This window comes from Aspergillus melleus (assembly GCF_016097325.1).
Source record: "Aspergillus melleus strain CBS 546.65 chromosome Unknown contig5, whole genome shotgun sequence".
NCBI classification, from domain to species: domain Eukaryota; kingdom Fungi; phylum Ascomycota; class Eurotiomycetes; order Eurotiales; family Aspergillaceae; genus Aspergillus; species Aspergillus melleus.
Window position 1 is genome coordinate 3,838,634 of NW_025763374.1, and position 20,277 is coordinate 3,858,910.

General features: G+C 53.2%; 6 protein-coding genes across 6 annotated transcripts; 5 read left to right on the top strand and 1 right to left on the bottom strand.

Moving 5' to 3' along the window:
• Nucleotides 1–314: 314 nt before the first annotated feature.
• On the top strand, nt 315–10,768 carry TRA1_2 (transcription-associated protein 1). Its single transcript, XM_046091417.1, has one exon. It carries the CDS (start codon nt 679–681, stop codon nt 10,519–10,521), a length of 9,843 nt encoding a protein of 3,280 aa, XP_045947394.1. The 5' UTR covers nt 315–678; the 3' UTR covers nt 10,522–10,768.
• Nucleotides 10,769–10,929: 161 nt separating this feature from the next.
• Nucleotides 10,930–12,048, bottom strand: cwf16 (Saf4/Yju2 family protein; the record flags this gene model as incomplete). The annotated part of the gene is made up of 3 exons (XM_046091418.1): nt 10,930–11,633; nt 11,770–11,900; nt 12,029–12,048. 3 exons carry the CDS (start codon nt 12,046–12,048, stop codon nt 10,930–10,932), a joined length of 855 nt encoding a protein of 284 aa, XP_045947395.1.
• Nucleotides 12,049–12,312: 264 nt separating this feature from the next.
• On the top strand, nt 12,313–15,620 carry LDX57_009687 (allantoate permease family MFS transporter). Its single transcript, XM_046091419.1, has one exon. It carries the CDS (start codon nt 12,810–12,812, stop codon nt 14,343–14,345), a length of 1,536 nt encoding a protein of 511 aa, XP_045947396.1. The 5' UTR covers nt 12,313–12,809; the 3' UTR covers nt 14,346–15,620.
• Nucleotides 14,815–17,250, top strand: bxlB (putative beta-xylosidase; the record flags this gene model as incomplete). The annotated part of the gene is made up of 1 exon (XM_046091420.1): nt 14,815–17,250. One exon carries the CDS (start codon nt 14,815–14,817, stop codon nt 17,113–17,115), a length of 2,301 nt encoding a protein of 766 aa, XP_045947397.1. The 3' UTR covers nt 17,116–17,250.
• Nucleotides 17,251–17,557: 307 nt separating this feature from the next.
• Nucleotides 17,558–18,315, top strand: LDX57_009689 (hemerythrin domain-containing protein; the record flags this gene model as incomplete). Its single annotated transcript, XM_046091421.1, has 2 exons — nt 17,558–17,674; nt 17,887–18,315. The coding sequence occupies 2 exons, from the start codon at nt 17,558–17,560 to the stop codon at nt 18,313–18,315; spliced, it is 546 nt and encodes a 181-aa protein (XP_045947398.1).
• A 1,059-nt stretch (nt 18,316–19,374) lies between these two features.
• Nucleotides 19,375–20,193, top strand: LDX57_009690 (A4/G1 family peptidase; the record flags this gene model as incomplete). The annotated part of the gene is made up of 1 exon (XM_046091422.1): nt 19,375–20,193. The coding sequence occupies one exon, from the start codon at nt 19,375–19,377 to the stop codon at nt 20,191–20,193; it is 819 nt and encodes a 272-aa protein (XP_045947399.1).
• Between the last annotated feature and the right edge of the window lie 84 nt (nt 20,194–20,277).

Here is a 20,277-nt window from a genome sequence, read left to right on the forward strand (position 1 = left end):
GACCATCTATCCCGCGATCAAATTCGCCGCACTGTTGAGGTGTACACCAAGAACCTTCACGATGATTTCCCCGGCACCAGTTTCCAGACAATGAGCGCGAAGTTGCTACTCAACATGGCGGAACGGATATCTAAACTGGACGACAAACGGGAGGCTCGCTACTTCCTGATCATGATCCTCGATGCAATCGGTGACAAATTTGCCTCCATGAACCACCAGTTCGATAATGCAGTGAAGGTCTCAAAGTTATACAAGGAGACAAAGAAGGACATAGAACCGTCGTCGGAGAGATACCTCGCGGACAAGGACCACCCACCGGATTGGGATGAGATCGATATCTTTTCCGCTTCTCCCATCAAGACTTCCAACCCTCGCGATCGAGGAGGAGATCCGGTGTCGGACAACATCTTCCTCTTCAAGAACCTGATTAACGGTCTCAAAACCATCTTTCACCAGCTCAAGAACTGCAATCCCGACCATATCCAAATAGATCCGAACAACGTCCCGATCAATTGGTCTGAGGTCTCCTATGGATACAATGCCGAGGAAGTTCGGGTGATCAAGAAACTATTCCACGAAGGTGCTCGAGTATTCAAGTACTATGGTGTGGACCAGTCACCCCCGGATGTCAGCTATTCCTCGCCATTCGACTTTCTTGCCAGCCAGTACACGGCGCCCATGTCTCGTGAGGAGAAGGAACTTCTGGAAAGTTTTGGAACCGTCTTTCACTGCATCGACACTGCGACGTTCCACGAAGTCTTCCACTCGGAGATCCCCTATCTCCATGAGCTCATGTTCGAACACGGTGCCCTTCTGCATCTGCCCCAGTTCTTCCTCGCGAGCGAGGCCACATCACCCGCCTTCTCCGGGATGGTCCTGCAATATCTCATGGAGCGGATCCACGAAGTTGGTACCTCTGACATGACCAAGGCGAAGATCTTGCTCAGGATGTTCAAACTCTCGTTCATGGCCGTCACGCTGTTCTCCGTTCAGAATGAACAGGTGTTGCATCCCCATGTCACCAAGATTGTCACCAAGTGCATTGAGCTCTCGGTAACTGCGGAAGAGCCTATGAATTACTTCCTCCTTTTGCGCTCCCTCTTCCGCAGCATTGGTGGTGGCCGCTTTGAGCTTCTGTACAAGGAAATCCTTCCCTTGCTGGAAATGCTCCTTGAGACTTTCAATAATCTATTACTCGCAGCGAGGAAGCCGCAAGAGCGTGACTTGTACGTCGAGCTGACTCTTACTGTACCGGCCCGCCTCAGTCATCTACTGCCACATCTCAGCTATCTCATGCGCCCTATCGTCGTGGCGCTGCGTGCGGACTCAGACCTAGTAGGACAAGGTCTCCGGACGCTTGAACTGTGCGTGGACAACCTCACAGCTGACTACCTGGACCCTATCATGGCCCCGATCATGGATGAATTGATGACAGCGCTCTGGGACCATCTTCGCCCGCACCCCTATAACCATTTCCATGCTCACACGACAATGAGAATACTAGGCAAGCTGGGTGGCCGCAACAGGAAGTTCCTTAACCACCCGCCAGATCTTTCTTTCGAGCAGTATACCGATGATGCGCCGAGCTTTGACATTAAGCTTATTGGACCAAGCGAAAAGCGACCGTTCCCCATCGGAATTGGCGTGGACCTGGCGATTGGGAAATTGATGGAGTCTCCGAAGACCGCTGAAGCAAAGGCGTCTGACATCTACTACAAGCAACAGGCCTTCCGCATGCTCTCTTCCCAGCTGAAGCTTTACATCGGACATGAAAACCTTCCGGATGACCTTGCCTCGCTCATTCGCTTGCATGCCAATGATCTTTTCGAGAACAAGACTACCGACATGGGAGACATCATGGATAAGTCCGATCGGTCCAGCTCCATTCCGAAGAAGTTGTCACAGGAGGGCTCCTTGAAGAAGCTTCTGAAAGCCTGTATCTTTGCCACCACCATTCCGGAGCTCCAACAAACAGCGACTGCTTTCGTTGCCGAGACCTGCAGGCACTTTGCTATTGTCGAGGTGGGTCGAGCACTGGGTCAAGTTCGGCACACCCGAAAGCCTTTTGATGTTTCCAGCGGAGAAGGGCCCGTGTACCTTGACTCGCGCGTCCTTGCTGAAGCCGTGGTTGAATGCCTGTCTTCCGATAACGCCGAGGTCCGTGATGGCGCGCAGGCAGCGATGCAAGTGATCAAAGAAGCAGCAGCTGTTATGTTCGGCACACCGGATCGCGTATCGAAGTTGCCGTTCTTCCAGCACTTGGGCCGTGTCTTCTGCCACAGCTGTCACAGTGAGGAATGGTTCACGAAGGCTGGTGGTAGTCTAGGTATCCACCTCTTCGCAACTCAGCTCGACCTGGGCGATACATGGCTCTTCGACAAACAGGCCGAATTTGTCCGAGCTCTCATGTACGTGATCAAGGACACACCAGCCGACCTTCCTGCCAGCACACGCGTACGAGCGCGAGACACTCTAGACTTGATTCTACGAAAGTGCTCTAAAAATGTTTCCAAGGATGACATGAAGAACGAGAAGAGCCGGCTCTATTCGCTCTGCGGGTTCTTTGTGTACGAATTGTCGCATATGAACAAGTTTGTCCGTGAGGCGTCTCGCCGAAGTTTCTCGACCATCGCCGAAGTTCTTGGCTGCCAACTTCACGAGTTGATCTTCCCCGTCAAAGACCGTCTACTGCAGTCGATATTCAACAAACCTTTGCGCGCTCTGCCTTTCTCCACGCAAATTGGCTTCATCGATGCGATTACCTTTTGCCTGGGCTTGCATAACAACATCGTGACTTTCAATGACCCGCTCAACCGGCTGATGCTCGAGTCTCTTGCCCTCGCCGATGCCGATGACGAGTCTCTGGCGCCCAAGCCCAATGAGTTCAAGAACGCGGAAATGATTGTCAACTTGCGGGTTGCTTGTCTTCGCCTCTTGTCGATGGCGATGAGTTTCCAGGAATTTGCCAACACCCCTCAAAATACGAGTCGTGCTCGCATCATTTCTGTCTTCTTCAAATCGCTGTACTCACGATCGCCCGAGGTTATTGAAGCCGCCAATGCGGGTCTGAGGGATGTTCTCACGCAGACCAACAAGCTCCCCAAGGATCTGCTGCAGAACGGTCTCCGCCCAATCCTCATGAATTTGCAGGATCCCAAGCGGTTGAGTGTCGCCGGACTCGATGGACTGGCCCGGTTGTTGACCTTGCTTACCAACTACTTCAAGGTCGAGATTGGTGCTCGTCTTCTGGACCACATGAAGGTGATTGCCGACGACGCTCTCCTGCAAAAGGTGTCTTTCAGCCTTGTCGAGCAGAACCCGCACATGAAGATCGTCGCTGCCATCTTCAATATTTTCCACCTGCTCCCCTCGGCTGCAACGTCCTTCATGGAGCACCTTGTAAATAAAGTCCTAGACCTTGAGGAGAAGCTCCGCAGGACATCGAACAGCCCTTTCAGAAAACCGCTCGTCAAGTACCTGAACCGCTATCCGAAAGAGAGCTTGGCCTTCTTCCAGGCTCGATTTAAAGAGGAGCGATTCGGACGCTTCTTTGGACAGGTTCTTGCGGATCCGGAAAGTGAGGGCTTGCGCGCTGCAGTTGTCGCCGACACCGAAGGTTTCACTTCGGCCGCCTTTGCCCAAGATGCGGCCGACGGCAAGAACACTGCTGCAATCAACGGAATTTATGTCGTGCATTCGATCTGTTCGTTTGAATCCACCAAGCGCTGGCTGGTTTCGCATGCGGACCTGAGGACAAAGATACTGCATTCTGGACGTGATTTGGAAAGGAAGTTGCGCAATGACAAATTGCCCGCCAATGAGCGACTGAGAGTCGAGCAGGCCGAAGATCAACTGATGGATGTATTTACAATCTATCTGGCGGAGTCGGTGCAGGACTTGGACTTCATGTTCGAGGTGATGGATGGCTTGTCTGCGGACGAACTGAAGCGCACTCTGGCATTCCCGAAGTTTATCTATCGCCACATTATCACCAACGAATCCATCGACTATCGGCGCTCAGTAATCATGCGATGTCTCGATCTCTACGGCCAGCGCTCGTGCTCGCAGAAGATGAAGACTTATGCTTTCCGTCATCTGGTCAACCCTATCTTCGCGATGGACGTTCAGACAACATGGAACAACCCCCCGAACAGCCCCAAGTTGATGGACAAGAGCATGACCGAATTCATTCAGAGTCGCCTGTGGAAGCCTCAACTAGCCGATCTGAGCGAAGAATCCAACCAAGCTGGTGTCGACCATTCCCGGATGGAACTCTTGCAACTATCTGCTCTGCTGATCAAGTACCATCACCAAACCGTGCAAGACTCGCGGAAAGACATCATCAAGTTTGCTTGGAACTACATTCGGCTGGAGGATATCATCAATAAATACGGCGCCTATGTTCTCATCAGCTATTTCATTGCGCATTATGAGACGCCGTTCAAGATTGTTGTCCAGGTGTATGTTGCTCTGCTGAGGGCACACCAAAACGAGGGCAAAGCACTTGTTACTCAAGCCTTGGACGTTCTGGCTCCTGTGTTGCCCACCAGGATCTTGGCAGCAAGCAGCAATGCCCAGACACCGGATACTCGATACCCGCTGTGGGCCAAATGGCCTCGGCGCATTCTGGCCGAAGAAACGGCCAACCTGCAGCAGGTCATGTGCATCTTCCAATTCCTTGTGCGCCAGCCAGATTTGTTCTACGAGTCGCGCGAGCATTTCGTCCCCTTGATCGTGCCCTCCTTGGTCAAGATCGCCTCGCCGCCTAATTCATCGAACGAAAGCAAGAAGCTCGCTTTGAATTTGATCAACCTCATCTGGCTTTGGGAACAGAAGCGCGTCGAAAGTCAGGCTGCCTTGCCAAATGGCACGCATGAATCGCCAAGCATGAAGAAACGGAAGCTGGAGGACGGCCAGGCCACGTCGACTCCTTCTCCAGCACTGGGACCTCCTACTTCTCGTGAGCGCTCTGAATATATGGTTCCTTCGGACCTTCGGGCAAACCTGACGAAATATCTCATTTCGTTCATTACCACCGTTCCCGAGCGGTTCCCTGTTCCTGCTGCCCACATCCGTGATCTTCCCTCCAACAAAACGCAGCCGCCCGTCCTCACGGGCGACATGATCAAGAAGGCTATGTACTTGTTGCGAAACCTGCTGTCGCCGGAGTACTGGGGTGATCTTGACATTGAGCTATACCAAAAAGTCACGGAACCCATCCTCGTGGGAGAGAAGGCGGACAAGCCGGACGAGAAGCACGTCACGAGTATGGTCAATGCTTTGCAAGTCGTGAGGGTACTTCTCGCAGCAAAGACCGATGACTGGATTACGGCCCGCTTGCCATTGATTCAAAAACTGTTCGAGAAACCCTTGCGCTCAGACAACCCAGAAATCCAGGACTGTCTTCAAGGCTTGGAAGACGAAATCGACATCTCCCCCAAGCTTCCACCTCCCGTTAAGCGTGTCCTCGACGCTCTTCCTGACGATCAACCGGAGGAAGAGGATGCAATGGATGTTGAGAACTCGCCCTCGGAGTTCGTAACGTACTTGTCCGCCATCGCCACCGAGACCCTTTCAGCAAATAACTACGTTTCGAGCCTGAATGTTCTTTGGACGCTGTCCAAGAGCAAGCCCGCTGAGATGGATGCTCATATCGCATCGGTCATGAAGGCATTCTCCCAGAAACTAGCAAAGGAGCATGTTGCGGCCTCCACGAGCAACAATGGCCAAAACAACAATGGCCAAAACAGTAACGGACAGAACAATGGTGCCAAGCCCGCAGAAGGAGTGCCTGATCAGCAAGAATATGAAATTGGAGTTGACCTCATCTTCAAGACCATTGAGTTGATCTCTGTACGCATGTCCAACCTTGGAGAGCAAAGGCGGCCTTTCCTGAGTGTGTTGGCGCAACTCGTGGAGCGATCCCAGAATATCAAACTGTGCAGCAAGGTGCTCGGTATGGTCGAGAGCTGGATCTTCCAATCGACGGAGTCTTGGCCGACCTTGAAAGAGAAGACGGCGGTCTTGCACAAGATGTTGCTCTTCGAGTCGAGATCAGACCACACAATGCTGAAGAAGTTCCTGGATCTGGTTATTCGAATCTACGAGGATTCCAAGATCACACGGACTGAGCTGACGGTCCGACTGGAGCATGCTTTCTTGATTGGTACCAGGACGGAGGATGTGGATATGCGCAATCGGTTCATGACAATCTTCGACCGCAGTCTGACCCGCCTTGCTAGCTCGCGACTGAGTTATGTGCTTACCTGCCAAAACTGGGACACTCTTCAAGATTCTTTCTGGCTGTCGCAGGCGGCCCATTTGGTTCTGGGCTGCGTTGACATGAATGGCCCGGCGAAGCTCCATCCGGACGATTACACTGTTTACCCGGTGTCCTTCCTCTACAGCAACGCTGAAAAGGATTCAAGAAAGGGTGATGTCATGGTTGATGCTCAGCTGGAAGCTTTTGTCACGGAGCGAAGGCGGTTCGTGTCTGAACTTGGTGATGTCAAAGCTCGCGATCTGATGGAGCCGCTCTGCCAACTCCAGCACACTGATCCCAATGTTGCCTATACCCTCTGGACCAATCTCTTCACCATCTTCTGGTCTACCTTGTCGAGGGAGGATCGCATTGACCTGGAGAAGGGGATGGTAACTCTCATCACTCGCGAATACCATCGAGGACAATTGGACAAGAGGCCCAACGTTGTACAAGCTTTGCTGGAAGGCGCCGTTCGAGCCAAACCTCGCTTCAAGATCCCTCCGCATGTGATGAAGTATCTGAGTCGCACCTATGACGCCTGGTACACTGCGGCAACTTATTTGGAGGAAACGGCAATAAACCCCATCATTGACACGCCAACCGTTCGTGAAAGCAATCTTGATGCTTTGGTTGAGGTCTACGCCGGCTTGCAGGAAGATGATTTCTTCTATGGGACCTGGCGGCGGCGCTGCAAATTTGTTGAGACGAACGCTGCTATTTCTTATGAACAACAAGGGATGTGGGACAAATCTCAGCAATTATACGAGAATGCGCAGATCAAAGCACGCTCAGGCGCAATGCCATTCTCTCAGGGCGAATACTACCTGTGGGAGGACCATTGGTTGATCTGTGCCCAGAAGCTGCAGCAATGGGAGATACTCAGCGATTTTGCCAAGCACGAAAACTTGAACGATCTTCTGCTGGAGGCCGCGTGGAGGAACATCGAGAACTGGCAGAGCGACGGAAATAGAGAGCAGCTCGAGTCACTGATCAAATCCGTCTCTGACGCCCCCACACCAAGACGAACCTTCTTCCAGGCGTTCATGGCGCTGCTTCAGTTCCACATCAAGAAAGACAACCTGCAGGACTTCAACGGTGTTTGTGACGAGTCAATTCAGCTGTCCATTCGCAAATGGCTTCAACTGCCCAAGAGGATTACCAATGCTCATATTCCGATCTTGCAGCACTTCCAACTTCTGGTCGAGTTGCACGACGCAAGTCACATCTGCGGGAGCCTAGCGCAGACCAACGACCGGAACCTGGACACGAAATCTGCAGAGCTGAAGCTGCTGTTGGGAACTTGGCGGGACCGTCTCCCCAACCTGTGGGATGATATCAATGCCTGGCAAGACCTTGTTACTTGGCGCCAGCATATCTTCCAGCTAATAAATGCCACCTATCTGGGCTTGCTACCCCCCCAGACGAACAACGTGGCAAGCAACTCCTATGCTTACCGTGGATATCATGAGACGGCATGGATCATCAACCGCTTCGCTCATGTCGCTCGTAAGCACCAAATGCCCGAGGTCTGCATCAACCAACTCAGCCGCATCTATACCCTGCCGAATATTGAGATTCAGGAGGCGTTCCTCAAGCTGCGAGAGCAAGCAAAGTGCCACTACCAGAACCCCAAGGAATTGAATAGTGGATTGGATGTCATCAACAATACGAATCTGAACTATTTCGGTGCGCAGCAGAAGGCCGAGTTCTACACTCTCAAGGGCATGTTCCTCGCCAAGCTCAACCATGTCAACGAGGCGAATGAGGCATTTGGCGTCGCGCTCTATTACGATCTGCGACTTGCCAAAGCCTGGTCTGAGTGGGGCCAGTACAGCGACCAGCGATTCAAGTCCGACTCGTCGGATTACGAATTGGCCAGCAATGCCGTTAGCTGCTACCTGGAGGCTGCTGGACTTTACAAGAATTCCAAGTCCCGGAAGCTGCTCAGTCGGATCCTCTGGCTCCTTAGTCTGGACAATGACGAAGGACGCGTGGCGAACGCCTTTGAAAACTTCAAGGGCGAAACTCCCGTCTGGTACTGGATCACGTTCATCCCCCAGCTGCTCACCAGCTTGTCGCATCGTGAGGCTCGCCTCTGCAAGGCTGTTCTGGTCAAGATCGCCAAGTTGTACCCTCAAGCTCTTTTCTTCTTGCTCCGTACAAACCGAGAAGACATGCTGAACATTAAGAAGCAGCACGATCAAAAGCAGGAGAAACTGAACCGGGCTAGACAGCAGCAGCAACAGCAGCAGCATGCTTCGCCGCAGCCCAAGCCTTCCCCGGCGGTCGCCGATGGCTCGCCTATGCAAAACTCCCAAGCCAACGCCGGCCAGGGCGCGCAGCCGAACAACCAGCAGCAGGTGCAAAACCAGGCCCAGCAGCATCCCCAGGGACTGCCTCAAGGACAGAGCCCTCAGATCAACAACCAGGCCCAAGCCCAGCAATCTCCTGCCCAGAATCAGATGCAGTTGCCTCAAGGCCAGAATGGCACGCCAAACCAGGGCCAGAACCCAATGCAACAGCCTCAAGGGCAGCAGAATCACCTTCAGGTTCCTCCTGGCGCCAACGGAACGCCACAGCAAAACCAGAACCCTGGCACCGAGGTGGAGAAGGAACCTCTCAAGAAACCATGGGAGTATTCCGACGAGATAATGTCCGGCCTCAAGACAGCTTTCCCATTGCTTGCGCTGTCGATGGAGACAATGGTCGATCAGATTCACAAGAACTTCAAGTGTCCTCCGGACGAGGATGCTTATCGTCTGATTGTTGCTCTTCTGAACGATGGACTGGCGTATGTTGGCCGCATGCCGGGCTCGTATGCGCAGGACTTCAAACTGCCTGCCGCCACCGAGGCCAACATCACTCGCTTCGCGGAGACTATCTTGCCAGCTCACATCCGCAAGTCCTTCGAGGCTGACTTTGTTGTCAAGAAGCCGACCATGTATGAATACATCCAGAAGCTGCGTCGCTGGCGAGACAAATTTGAGGAGAAGCTCGACCGTCGACCTCAGTCTCAATTCTTAGAGAGCTACTCGCCTCACCTCAGTGAGTTCCGATTCCTCAAATTCGACGAGGTCGAGGTGCCCGGCCAGTACCTGCTGCACAAGGACAAGAACCAGGACTTCGTTCGCATCGATCGGTTCTTGCCTGATATCGATCTGGTGCGCGGTATCGGTGTCTGCCACCGTCGCCTGAAGATCCGAGGTCATGATGGCAGCGTGCATCCTTTCGCTGTCCAGCACCCGGCGGCTCGTCATTGCCGACGGGAGGAGCGGATCCTGCAGCTCTTCCGTATCTTCAACGGTCTGTTGGGCAAACGCAAGGAAAGCCGACGACGCAACCTGTACTTCCACCTTCCACTTATGGTTCCGTTGGCTCCTCACATCCGTCTGGTTCGTGATGACCCGTCGTACATCTCCATGCAAGGAATCTATGAGGATTACTGCCGCCGGGTTGGCATCAACAAGGACGATCCTGTTCTTTTCACCATGGAGAAGATGAGGTCGTTGGCAGAGACCAAGCAAAACGTAAGTACACCTTGTGATCGCACGGTGGACACGACTGACATTTTACAGCGCACGCCCGATCAACAGCAACTCCTTCGAGGCGAGATACTCACAGCCATTCAGGAGAAATGGGTTCCGAATACCGTTGTACTGGATTACTTCCAGAACACATACCCCAATTTCGCGGACTTCTGGCTTTTCCGCCGGCAGTTTACCTACCAATACGCTGCAATCGCGTTCATGACCTACGTCATGCACATGGGTAACCGGTACCCCAACAAGATCATGATCTCGAGGACGACGGGTGATATCTGGGGCTCTGAGCTCATTCCCGCCATCAACCCTGCCAAGGCCTTCTTCTACAATCCCGAGCAGGTGCCTTTCCGATTCACGCCCAACATCCAAACGCTTTTGGGGCCCATTGCCACCGAGGGTCTCTTTGCGTGCGCATTGATGGCAATTGCGCGATGCCTGACCGAGCCCAGACACGAGCTCGAGCAGCAACTCAGCATCTTCGTGCGCGACGAGATGATGTTCTGGGCTACGGCTCAGCATCGTGGTTCTCTGCCCGTCCCGCAGCTCCGCGATCTGGTTTTCAACAACAGCGATGTGATCGTCAACCGAGCCGTCAGCCTTGCCAGTCCTCCTGAAGGCAACCTTCCTGCCAACCAAACCACTATCGACCTCATCTCCAAGGCTGTGAATCCCCAGCATCTGGCTTCCTGCGACGCTCTGTGGATGCCGTACCTTTAGAGCGCAAGAAAAATCCTTCTGTCCGTCTGTATTATCTTTTCGTTGCGTGGCGTTTGATTGCTTGCCACTCTTGTTCTATCCTACGGGATTATCTATTAAGGATGTTGCTCATGGATTGAGTGGGCTTCGTGATATCAGTTATTCTTTGTTCTAGCGTGGCGCTCAGGGTCAAAATCTTTGATGGATGTGTCTACGACATTTTTTTGATCTTATTTCCTGTTCTGTTTTATTCTTGCGATTGTATCATATTTAATATCCAGTCAAATGAATGATATTGGCCATTACTTCGTTTTCCTTTGTAGTGATTAATCAATCGTAATGCTCATCATTGAGAGCTTATGTATAGGATCCCGAACGCCGGAAATTGAAAGACCGTAGTCTGTATGTGTGGAAAGCCAACCTCAAGACTCAAACCAGCGACGGCTTAGCCTTCTTCTTAATACCCAGGCCATTCACCAACGGCTTCTTGGGCTTCTTGGTTCTCGCAAAGGAGGGCGGAGGAGGCATGGCGTCCGTTGGTTTCGAACCCACCGAAGAAGGCCCAGCTTCCTGACCACCCTCCTCCTCTTCAACCAACCTCTTCACCTTCTCCCCAGTCTCCGTCATAAACGCCCTCCTCGCGGCCTCCTCATCCTCCCTCTCTTCCCTCTCCCTCTTCTCATCCACCTGATCCCTCACCTGCCCCAACGCCACATCCTCTCCGAGCCCCTCAGTCCTCTCAATCCTCGCATTCCGCGTACGAATCTCATCCAACGCATCCGCAATCGCCATCTCCCTCTTCGAATCCTGCATCTTCTCCTCCAACTCCGCCATCTTATCCCTCTCCAACTGCTCCTGCTCCTCCCCCTCCTCCTTCTCCAACCGATCCAGCGTCTCCTGCTCCGTCTCGTCATACGTCCCCGCCGCGGCCGACGCATCGCGCCACGGCTCGAAGTTGCGCTTCGCACCCTTCTCCGCCCGATAGTCCATGTTTTTGGGGTCCGTCACGAAGGTGATTTCTCCGCTGCAGCGCGTGCATCGGATGTAAAAGCGGTAGATCGGGATCGAGAAGTATTTTTCCTCGGTGGTTTCTTTGCGCGCGTTGAATTTGCGGCCGCGGTAGATGTATTCTCCTATTCGGTATAGATAACTTTGTTAGTATGAATTGGGTGTACGTGGGCGGATGGATAGGTGGAGGGGAAAAGGGGGGATATGAGCGCAAACAGTTAGAATGAGTATGAGGGATGTATCAAGTAAAAATAAACATACCGCAATGTGTACATTTCATAGAAAAGGGCGCCATCAATCGAACAGTGATGACCTTAGGCCCTGTACTGCGCAGATGTTTAGGCGTTCGGGTGATGGCCGACGGATCGAAGTCCGGGGGATAGTATTTGGAGCTGGAGTGAAATAGTAATTAGCATTTCCGAAATAGTTCATGTAAACAGTTATAGCGGATTGGACTTGAAGTTGTTTCTCCTGCTGGGCTGCGCCAACGCCTCGGAGGCGAGGAAGGTCGGTGACTTACAGGACTTTTCGCTCAGACATGGTGGCGCGTCAGTTGCTTGTTCGTATCAGGGTGTTTTGTTTGACACTGAGAGTGTTCCCGATGAGATGCGTCTTCGTTTAGAGAGGGAGAGTGATGCTGACGATAGACGATTAGGGTAGAGAGATAAAGATGAAGATCGAAGAGGGATGCGACAGAGAGTCACCTGCGGCAGATTGATACGCTAACCCTAAATGGAAAATCAAGACGGCTGACCGCCCCACGCCAAGCTGAGGGTCCTTCGAATCATGTGATGTCGGTTCTCCCCCATTCTAGACACCTGAGGCCGGCGGAAAAGTATATGGAAGTCGGTTACAAGTCTCGATAAATCGAAACCTATCTATGCAAAACCATGTTCTCAACCAAGAGCTCCTTCGAAGAACGAACGACTGCAAGTAGGCATGCACGCCTGCGATATAATCAAGAATCTGTCGCAGCAAGCATACACCTTCGCCCACTCCTTGCGTCCGGCCTCGTCTTTAGTCCGAAAGGAGGATGCTAACCTCTACTGTCCTGGCAGATGATTTGAGCCTGATCGCAGATTTCTACCGTCGCAAAATTGAATAGCAATAAGAGGCAAGAACGTGACAAAGGGCCCAACGGTGGGGATCGATGGTGATGGCGTGATCTGACTCCATCATGGCTCATCCCACGATAGCGTCCTATTGCCAGCCAAGAGCTCAAATTTTTTTATTCCCCTTAAGTCGCATCCTTGCACCCTTGATAGAAAAACGTTGCATTCACTTTTCAACTTCACGAAGAAATGGCCACCAATTATGTCGATCAATCGCCCCTTGGGCAAAATGAAAAACATCCGACCAGCAAAACAAAACACTCAACTGGCCCGCCTACTGGAGATGCAGCGCTCGAATTGCTGGGGAATGGAGCCCTCGGTGGGCATCTGGACCCTGAAGCGTCGGCACGTTTGGTCCGGAAGATTGATCTCTATGTGATGCCGCTGATCTGCATCGTGTACTTCCTGCAGTACCTCGACAAGATTGCCGTCTCCTATGCCAGTGTGACGGGCGTGCGCGAGTCGGCGAATCTGCAAGGAAATCAGTTCAACTGGGTCTCAAGTATTTTCTTCTTCGGCCAGCTAGCTCTACAATTTCCTACGATGCGACTCATCCAAGCTTTCCCACTGGCACGGTATGTGGCCTTCAACGTCACCGTCTGGGGCGCGATCCTGGCATGCATGGCCGCGTGCAAATCATTTGCATCGCTGATGGTCTGTCGTGCACTGCTGGGCGCCGCCGAGGCAGCTGTCGTGCCAGCCTGGGTAGTCTTCACCTCCCAGTGGTATCGCAAGGAGGAGCAGGCGTTCCGCGTCGGCTTGTGGTTCTCCATGTGTGGCTTCGCCCAGATGTTTGGCGGATACATTGCCTACGGCGTGGCCATCCACATTGGCGGAGATCCCACGGCTGCTCTGCGTGGATGGCAGGTCATCTTTCTCATCCTAGGCCTGTTTACTGCAATTGTCGGTATCATATTCTTCTTTATTCTGCCCGACTCCCCAGTCACGGCTTGGTTCCTCTCGCACGAAGAAAAAGCCATGCACGCCGAGCGTTTGCGCGGCAATGAACAGGGCATCGGTAGCACCGTCTTCAAGAAGGAGCAGGTTTACGAGGCGTTCCGAGACCCGCAAACGTGGATGTATTCGTTCTGGGTGTTTGCGGCCAACGTCCCCAATTCCATCGCCACCAGTTTCGGAAACATCCTTGTCACCGGAATGGGATACTCGGCGAACCAGAGTCTGCTGCTGGTGACGCCGCTGGGTGCCTACGAGGTCGTGGCACTCATTGGGCTGACATATCTTGCCATGAGGATGGAACAACGCCTTCTCTGGTGTATTATCGGCCATCTTCCATCCATAGTGGGTGCCATCCTAATGGCGACCACGGAAAAGGCTCCGGCTCTGGTGGGATATTACCTCTCGGGTGGGATTCCAATTGGATGGACGACGATTCTCGCACTGACTAGCACCAACGTGGCTGGCTCGACGAAGAAGATCACCGTGTCCTGCATTCAGACGGTGGCATACACGGTTGGCAACATCATCTCTCCGCAGACATTTCAAGCGAAGGATGCGCCCCAGTATCTGCCGGCCAAGATTTCTATCGTCATCTTGTACTTCCTCGTCACGGTGGACCTATGCCTCATCCGATGGATGTTTATCCGCGAGAACCGCAAGCGAGACCAGGAGAAAGCCGCCCTAGGCGATGCCTACGTGGTGCCAGAAAACCACGAGTTCCTCGACTTGACGGATCGCCAGAATCCGGAGTTCCGATATGCAATCTAATTGTAAATGCAAAACCATGCATAGACCCGTTATACCCGTGGAAATAGCCGAATTGCACAGTTCTGCAGGAATAGAATGACCCAAGCGTACCTACAAGAACACCTTACTCGTATGGCAATGTCAATGACCGTATCGATCAGCATTTGTTCCCCGCAGGACGTTGGACTTCAGCCTAATGGAATCCCTGCAGGTTTCTCCTGGCGCCACGGCGTGATTGGCGGCAGGCGACGATCGTCATCAATGTTTGGCCCTGGAGAATTGACTCCGTCATACCATCAATTATCAGAACATGCACCCCCGCAGGAAACTTGCCTCAGGTGGCGAGCTCCGGGATGCATATTGGCTGAATTGACGCAGATCATTGTCGCAACTAACAGCTTTGGATAAACCCAGGGACACAATGTAGCACTCCTTTAAATTGTACACACTTTCCCAGGCTTTGGACATACCAAACCACAACATCTTCAAGATGGTTCACGTCGAATTCGCGGTCTGGTTGGCCCTTTATTTCCTCTCATCTGCTCTCGCAGCCGATGTCTTCCCAGATTGCACCAGCGGGCCTCTCAGCAAGCTGGCTATCTGCGATACCTCCCGCGATCCCGTTGCACGAGCCAGGTCCCTCGTGGCTGCGATGACGCTGGAGGAGAAGATCAACAACACTCGATTTGACTCTCCCGGTCTTCCTCGCCTGGGACTACCGGCCTACAACTGGTGGAGCGAGGCCCTACACGGCGTCGCCGACTCTCCCGGAGTGCACTTCGCCGACAGCGGAGAGTTCAGCTACGCGACCTCGTTTCCAGCGCCCATCGGTCTGGGCTCCGCGTTTGACGACGAACTCGTCAAGCAGGTCGCTACCGTAATCAGCACCGAGGCCAGAGCCTTCGGCAACACGGGCCACGGCGGCCTTGACTACTGGACGCCTAATATCAACCCGTTCAAAGATCCCCGATGGGGTCGCGGACAGGAAACCCCTGGTGAAGACGCGCTGCATACCGCACGATATGTCTACCATCTCATTGATGGTCTGCAAGGGGGCATCGGACCAGCCCATCCCAGAATCGTGGCGACCTGCAAGCACTTCGCCGCCTACGACCTGGAAGACTGGAACGGCATCGAGCGCTACGCCTTCGATGCTATCGTCTCCTCACAGGATCTGGCCGAGTATTATTTGCCGCCGTTCAAGACTTGCACGCGCGACGCCAAAGTTGACGCCGTCATGTGCAGCTACAATTCGCTGAATGGAGTTCCGACCTGCGCCGACCCATGGCTCCTGCAAACCCTGCTGCGTGAGCACTGGCAGTGGGAGGCTCCTGGACACTGGGTCACAGGTGATTGCGGTGCCATCCAAAACATCTACGCGGACCATCACTACGCCGCGGACGGAGCGCACGCCGCTGCGGCCGCAATCAAAGCTGGCACCGACCTGGACTGTGGAGATGTGTTTCCTCGATTCCTAGGTGAAGCCGCAGAGCAAGGGCTGTTCTCCAACCGCACGTTGGACCGCGCCTTGACGCGGCTGTACTCGTCGCTCGTCAAGCTGGGCTACTTCGATCCTGCCGACGACCAGCCCTACCGGTCCCTAAGCTGGGAGGACGTGTCCACGACGCAGGCGGAACAACTCGCCTATACGGCCACCGTGGAGGGTCTTGTCCTGCTGAAGAACAAACACACCCTGCCGCTAAAGAAGAACGGCACTGTTGCGCTTATCGGCCCCTATGCCAACGCCACCACCCAGATGTTGGGCAATTACTACGGTTTCCCAAAATACCTGCGCACGCTTCTCTGGGGTGCCTCCCACGCGGGATACAAAGTCCGCTATGTTCCCGGCACGGGCATGGACTCTGACAGCACCGAGGGGTTCGACGATGCCATATCCGCCGCCAAGGACGCAGATTTCATCATCTACGCCGGCGGCATCGACAACGACATCGAAGCCGAGTCCAAGGACCGTACGACTATTGTCTGGCCCGGTAACCAACTTGACCTCATCGACCAGCTGGCGGACGTGGGAAAACCGCTGGTTGTGGTCCAGTTCGGCGGTGGCCAGGTCGACGACTCCTCGCTTCTGGAGAATGACGGCGTCGGCGCTCTCCTCTGGGCCGGCTATCCCGGTCAGGCCGCCGGCGCTGCCATATTCGATGTCCTGACTGGCAAAGTCGCGCCCGCTGGCCGCCTGCCAGTAACGCAGTACCCGGCTGGCTATGTCAATGAAGTCCCTATGACCAATATGGCATTGCGTCCTGGATCAGGAAGCCCCGGCCGGACGTATCGATGGTATGATGAGGCCGTGATCCCGTTTGGATACGGACTCCATTACACCACTTTTGACGTTGCGTGGGACAAGTCATCCGGTCCATACGATACCGCGACGTTGGCGAAGTCAGGTATAAATCCCTCGGACACGGCAATTCTAGACACTTTCAGTTTAACGGTCAAAAACGTCGGAAACGTCACCTCGGACTATGTCGCACTTGTCTTCTTGACGGGCGACGTTGGACCGAAGCCATATCCCATCAAGACATTGGTGGGTTATAAACGTGCAAAGCAGATCAAGCCCGGGCAGAGCCAGACGGTCGAGATAGAGGTGGCTGTCGGCGCAGTGGCGCGTTATGCTACTAATGGCAACCAAATACTGTATGCTGGGGAGTATGAGCTGCATATCGATATTGAGAAGGAAGACACGCTTTCCTTTGTGGTGAAGGGGGAGGACAAGCTGTTGGATGTATTTCCTCAGCCTGATGGCAATCGGACTTCTGTTACATTGCAGTAACGGTGTGCTGAATTAAACTGTACAAATGATTTCGAACAATGGGTTGATTGGCAGTATTAAAGCCCCCCTTGTAGGCATTGTCTGGGTAGGTCCATCGGCCATCCCCTAGTTATAGATAGATAACTTCCATAAGCAGTTAGCGCCAGCGCCCTTTCCGGCGGATCTCACTCTGATTGATCGGCGCAGCGCTTATCTGCTTATCAATCGTCCCGTCAGCAGAAATTGCTTCGTTTATATTGACCGGAAGACAGAGTATAAGTAAGACAGTCCACTGCCAGCCAGTCAGTCTGCTTTTCGTCCGTTTACACTGTTCATGAACATCTTACATTTGTTCCCTTCCTTTCGGGGTTTCCGATCTACATCTCTATCTTTTCCTTCTCGAAGGGTTTTCCTGAATCCTGCCGTAACTCCCTTAACCTCAAGGTTCTTCTATTTCTCAACCATGGCGGAGAAAGACGCCGGCGCGTCCACAACGACGAGCGAAAAGGCGCCTCTGCCACCATTGTCGCAAAAGGAGTTTCGCATATATAATCGTATGGCGGAGCAGATGGATATGTTTGTATGTTTTCTTGAGTTTCATTCGTTTACTCCGAACATCTTCGACACCCCGTATTTGTACCTATACCGACACTATATCTATATTTCAGCTACACCCACCCACCCACATTCATACCTCATATACATCCATACACTTCCCCTTACTACATACTTCCATACATTCCCACTTCCTATATTATGCACCCCACTTAACAAAACTTAATCCATATACAGCACAATCACCACCGACAACTCTGGACCCAACTCCTGACCTCCTGCACCACCACCTCCACCAAATCCTCAAAGTCTCTCTCCCCGCGCCAACTAATTCTAACCGGCCTCCAATTTTGCTCGGGGTTGTCCATGCATCACGCCATCGAAGAACAACACATCTTCCCCCTCTTGGCGAAAAAGATGCCCGAATTCCGCCGCGACCTCGTCGCTCAACACCGCGACATTCATACGGGGCTGGAGAAGTTAGAAGGGTACTTGGAGAAATGCCGCTCGGGCGAGGAGGATTTGGATCGGGGCGAGGTGAGGAGGATCATGGAGGGGTTTGGGAAGGTGTTGTGGGAGCATTTGGATGATGAGGTGAAAGCGCTTGGGGCGGAGAATATGAGACTTTATTGGAGTGAGAGGGAGATGAGGGGGTTGCCTATGTAATTTCTTTTATTTCTTTCCTTTCTTGAGGTGGATTGGGGGTTGGATGTATGTAGGTATGTAGGTATGTAGGTGGGTGAGTATGTATATCGGGATCTGATCTGACCTGACATCCTTATCCTTGAAGAAAGACACGTGTTGTGAATAGAGTCGGATAATCTTGTGAACCTTGCTGTTATTGCATGTTACCATTCCGTTCGTTGAGTCCATTCATCCCACTGACTCGATCTTGACCTTATCACGACACTACCGATCTAATTCGAGGCAGAGCCTAGACACGCAATGCAACATACAACAGAACACAAATTAGTCTAACCAAATCAGTTTCGTCACATTGAATATCTCAGATACATCCACGCGAACATCGAATATCCTGACGAGGCTGTCCCGGAATGTGCGTGGCTGGGCAGCGCAGACGTCGGAATGTGGTTGCTCAGCGGAATGTAACTATCCTGTTTCTGAACCGAGCCCTAAGTCTGCCGACAGGATGGGTTGGTCACGGCATCCCTTTTTTGATGGGATTTAACTCAATTGCCTTGATGGATGGTGAATCTGAGGCATGGGGGTTATGTATGGTGTCTTCTGAGGTCAGATCGTATTTCGTCATATGTGTTTCGTGTCGGGCATGCTGACCCTGATACTGTGTGCAGATGACTTTAGATACCTATCCACATTGAGAGTCAGCCTGATCGATTACATTCCCGATGTCAATCGTTACTGCTCAGAGCAGACCTCTGCATGATCTTGCCCATCTACCAGATCGCCTCGTCGATGCTTGCAGCGCTAAAAAAAAGCCTGTCTGTCTGGAATGCGAGATCGTCGGTCTGTCATCCGTCTGCGCTGCTCACTGCTCACTCTGCCACGCGTCCAGACAGAAATGATATGCCCTGGCAGCCCGTCTCCGGTATATCATCCCTTTCCGCCTGTTGTAGTCTGCATGCTGCCTCGTCAGCCTCTCTAGTCAGAGTATAAATCCACGATAACCATCCCAATCCCCCGTCTCTTCTGGATTCCCCCCTATCTCCCCCCCTTTTGTCCATACAGCTACAGCATCCTAACACAATGAGACTCACCACCCTCCTCACAACCCTGACCCTCGCGCACGGGATCCTCGGCGCCCGCCCCGGCCTCCGCGAACGCATCGCCGCACGCTCCGCCCTACGAGCCCAAAACCGCCAATCCCAACCAATGGTCGAACTAGCCCCAGACCGCGACCACCGCACAACAGCAGACATTGCCTACAGCGCGAACTGGGCCGGCGTAGTCCGCGAATCTCCTCCAACCACGGGGGGCGCCTACACGTCCGTTTCGGCAACATTCACGGTCCCGGAACCCGCACCCGCCTCAAACTCCGCCGGCGGAATCCAAGCCGCATCTGCCTGGGTGGGCATCGACGGCGACACCTACACGACGGCGATCCTGCAAGCCGGCGTCGACTTCTACTACGACAACGGACAGATATACAACGACGCCTGGTACGAATGGTTCCCCGACGTAGCGCACGATTTCGACTTCAGTGTATCCACGGGCGACGTGGTCAGCGTGACGGTGGAATCATACACGCCGACGAACGGGGTCGCGGTGATCGTGAACGAGAGTACGGGACAGCGCGCGACGAAGCAGATCAGCGCACCGAATGGAGAGAAGTTGGCGGGGCAGAATGCGGATTGGATCGTGGAGGATTTCCAGTCGGGGGATACGATGGTGCCGTTGGTGGATTTTGGCACGGTCGAGTTCGAGGATATGCAGGCTGGTGATGGGGGGAAGGGGATATATGGCACGGAGGGTGCGACGGTGATTGAGATGAAGCAGAATGGGAGGGTTGTGACGAGTGTGCAGACGTTGGGAGATGATGGTATGAGGGTTAGTTATGTGGGGTGACCTGGATGTATAGTTAGCTTGGATGGAGTATGTTTATATTTGAATCGGATTTAGTGTGACGGTCTACAAAGGAGCTAATGAAAG

Coding starts and splice junctions, on each gene's coding strand:
- TRA1_2 (XM_046091417.1), top strand. CDS start 679: ATGTCTCGTGAGGAGAAGGAACTTCTGGAAAGTTTTGGAACCGTCTTT.
- LDX57_009687 (XM_046091419.1), top strand. CDS start 12,810: ATGGCCACCAATTATGTCGATCAATCGCCCCTTGGGCAAAATGAAAAA.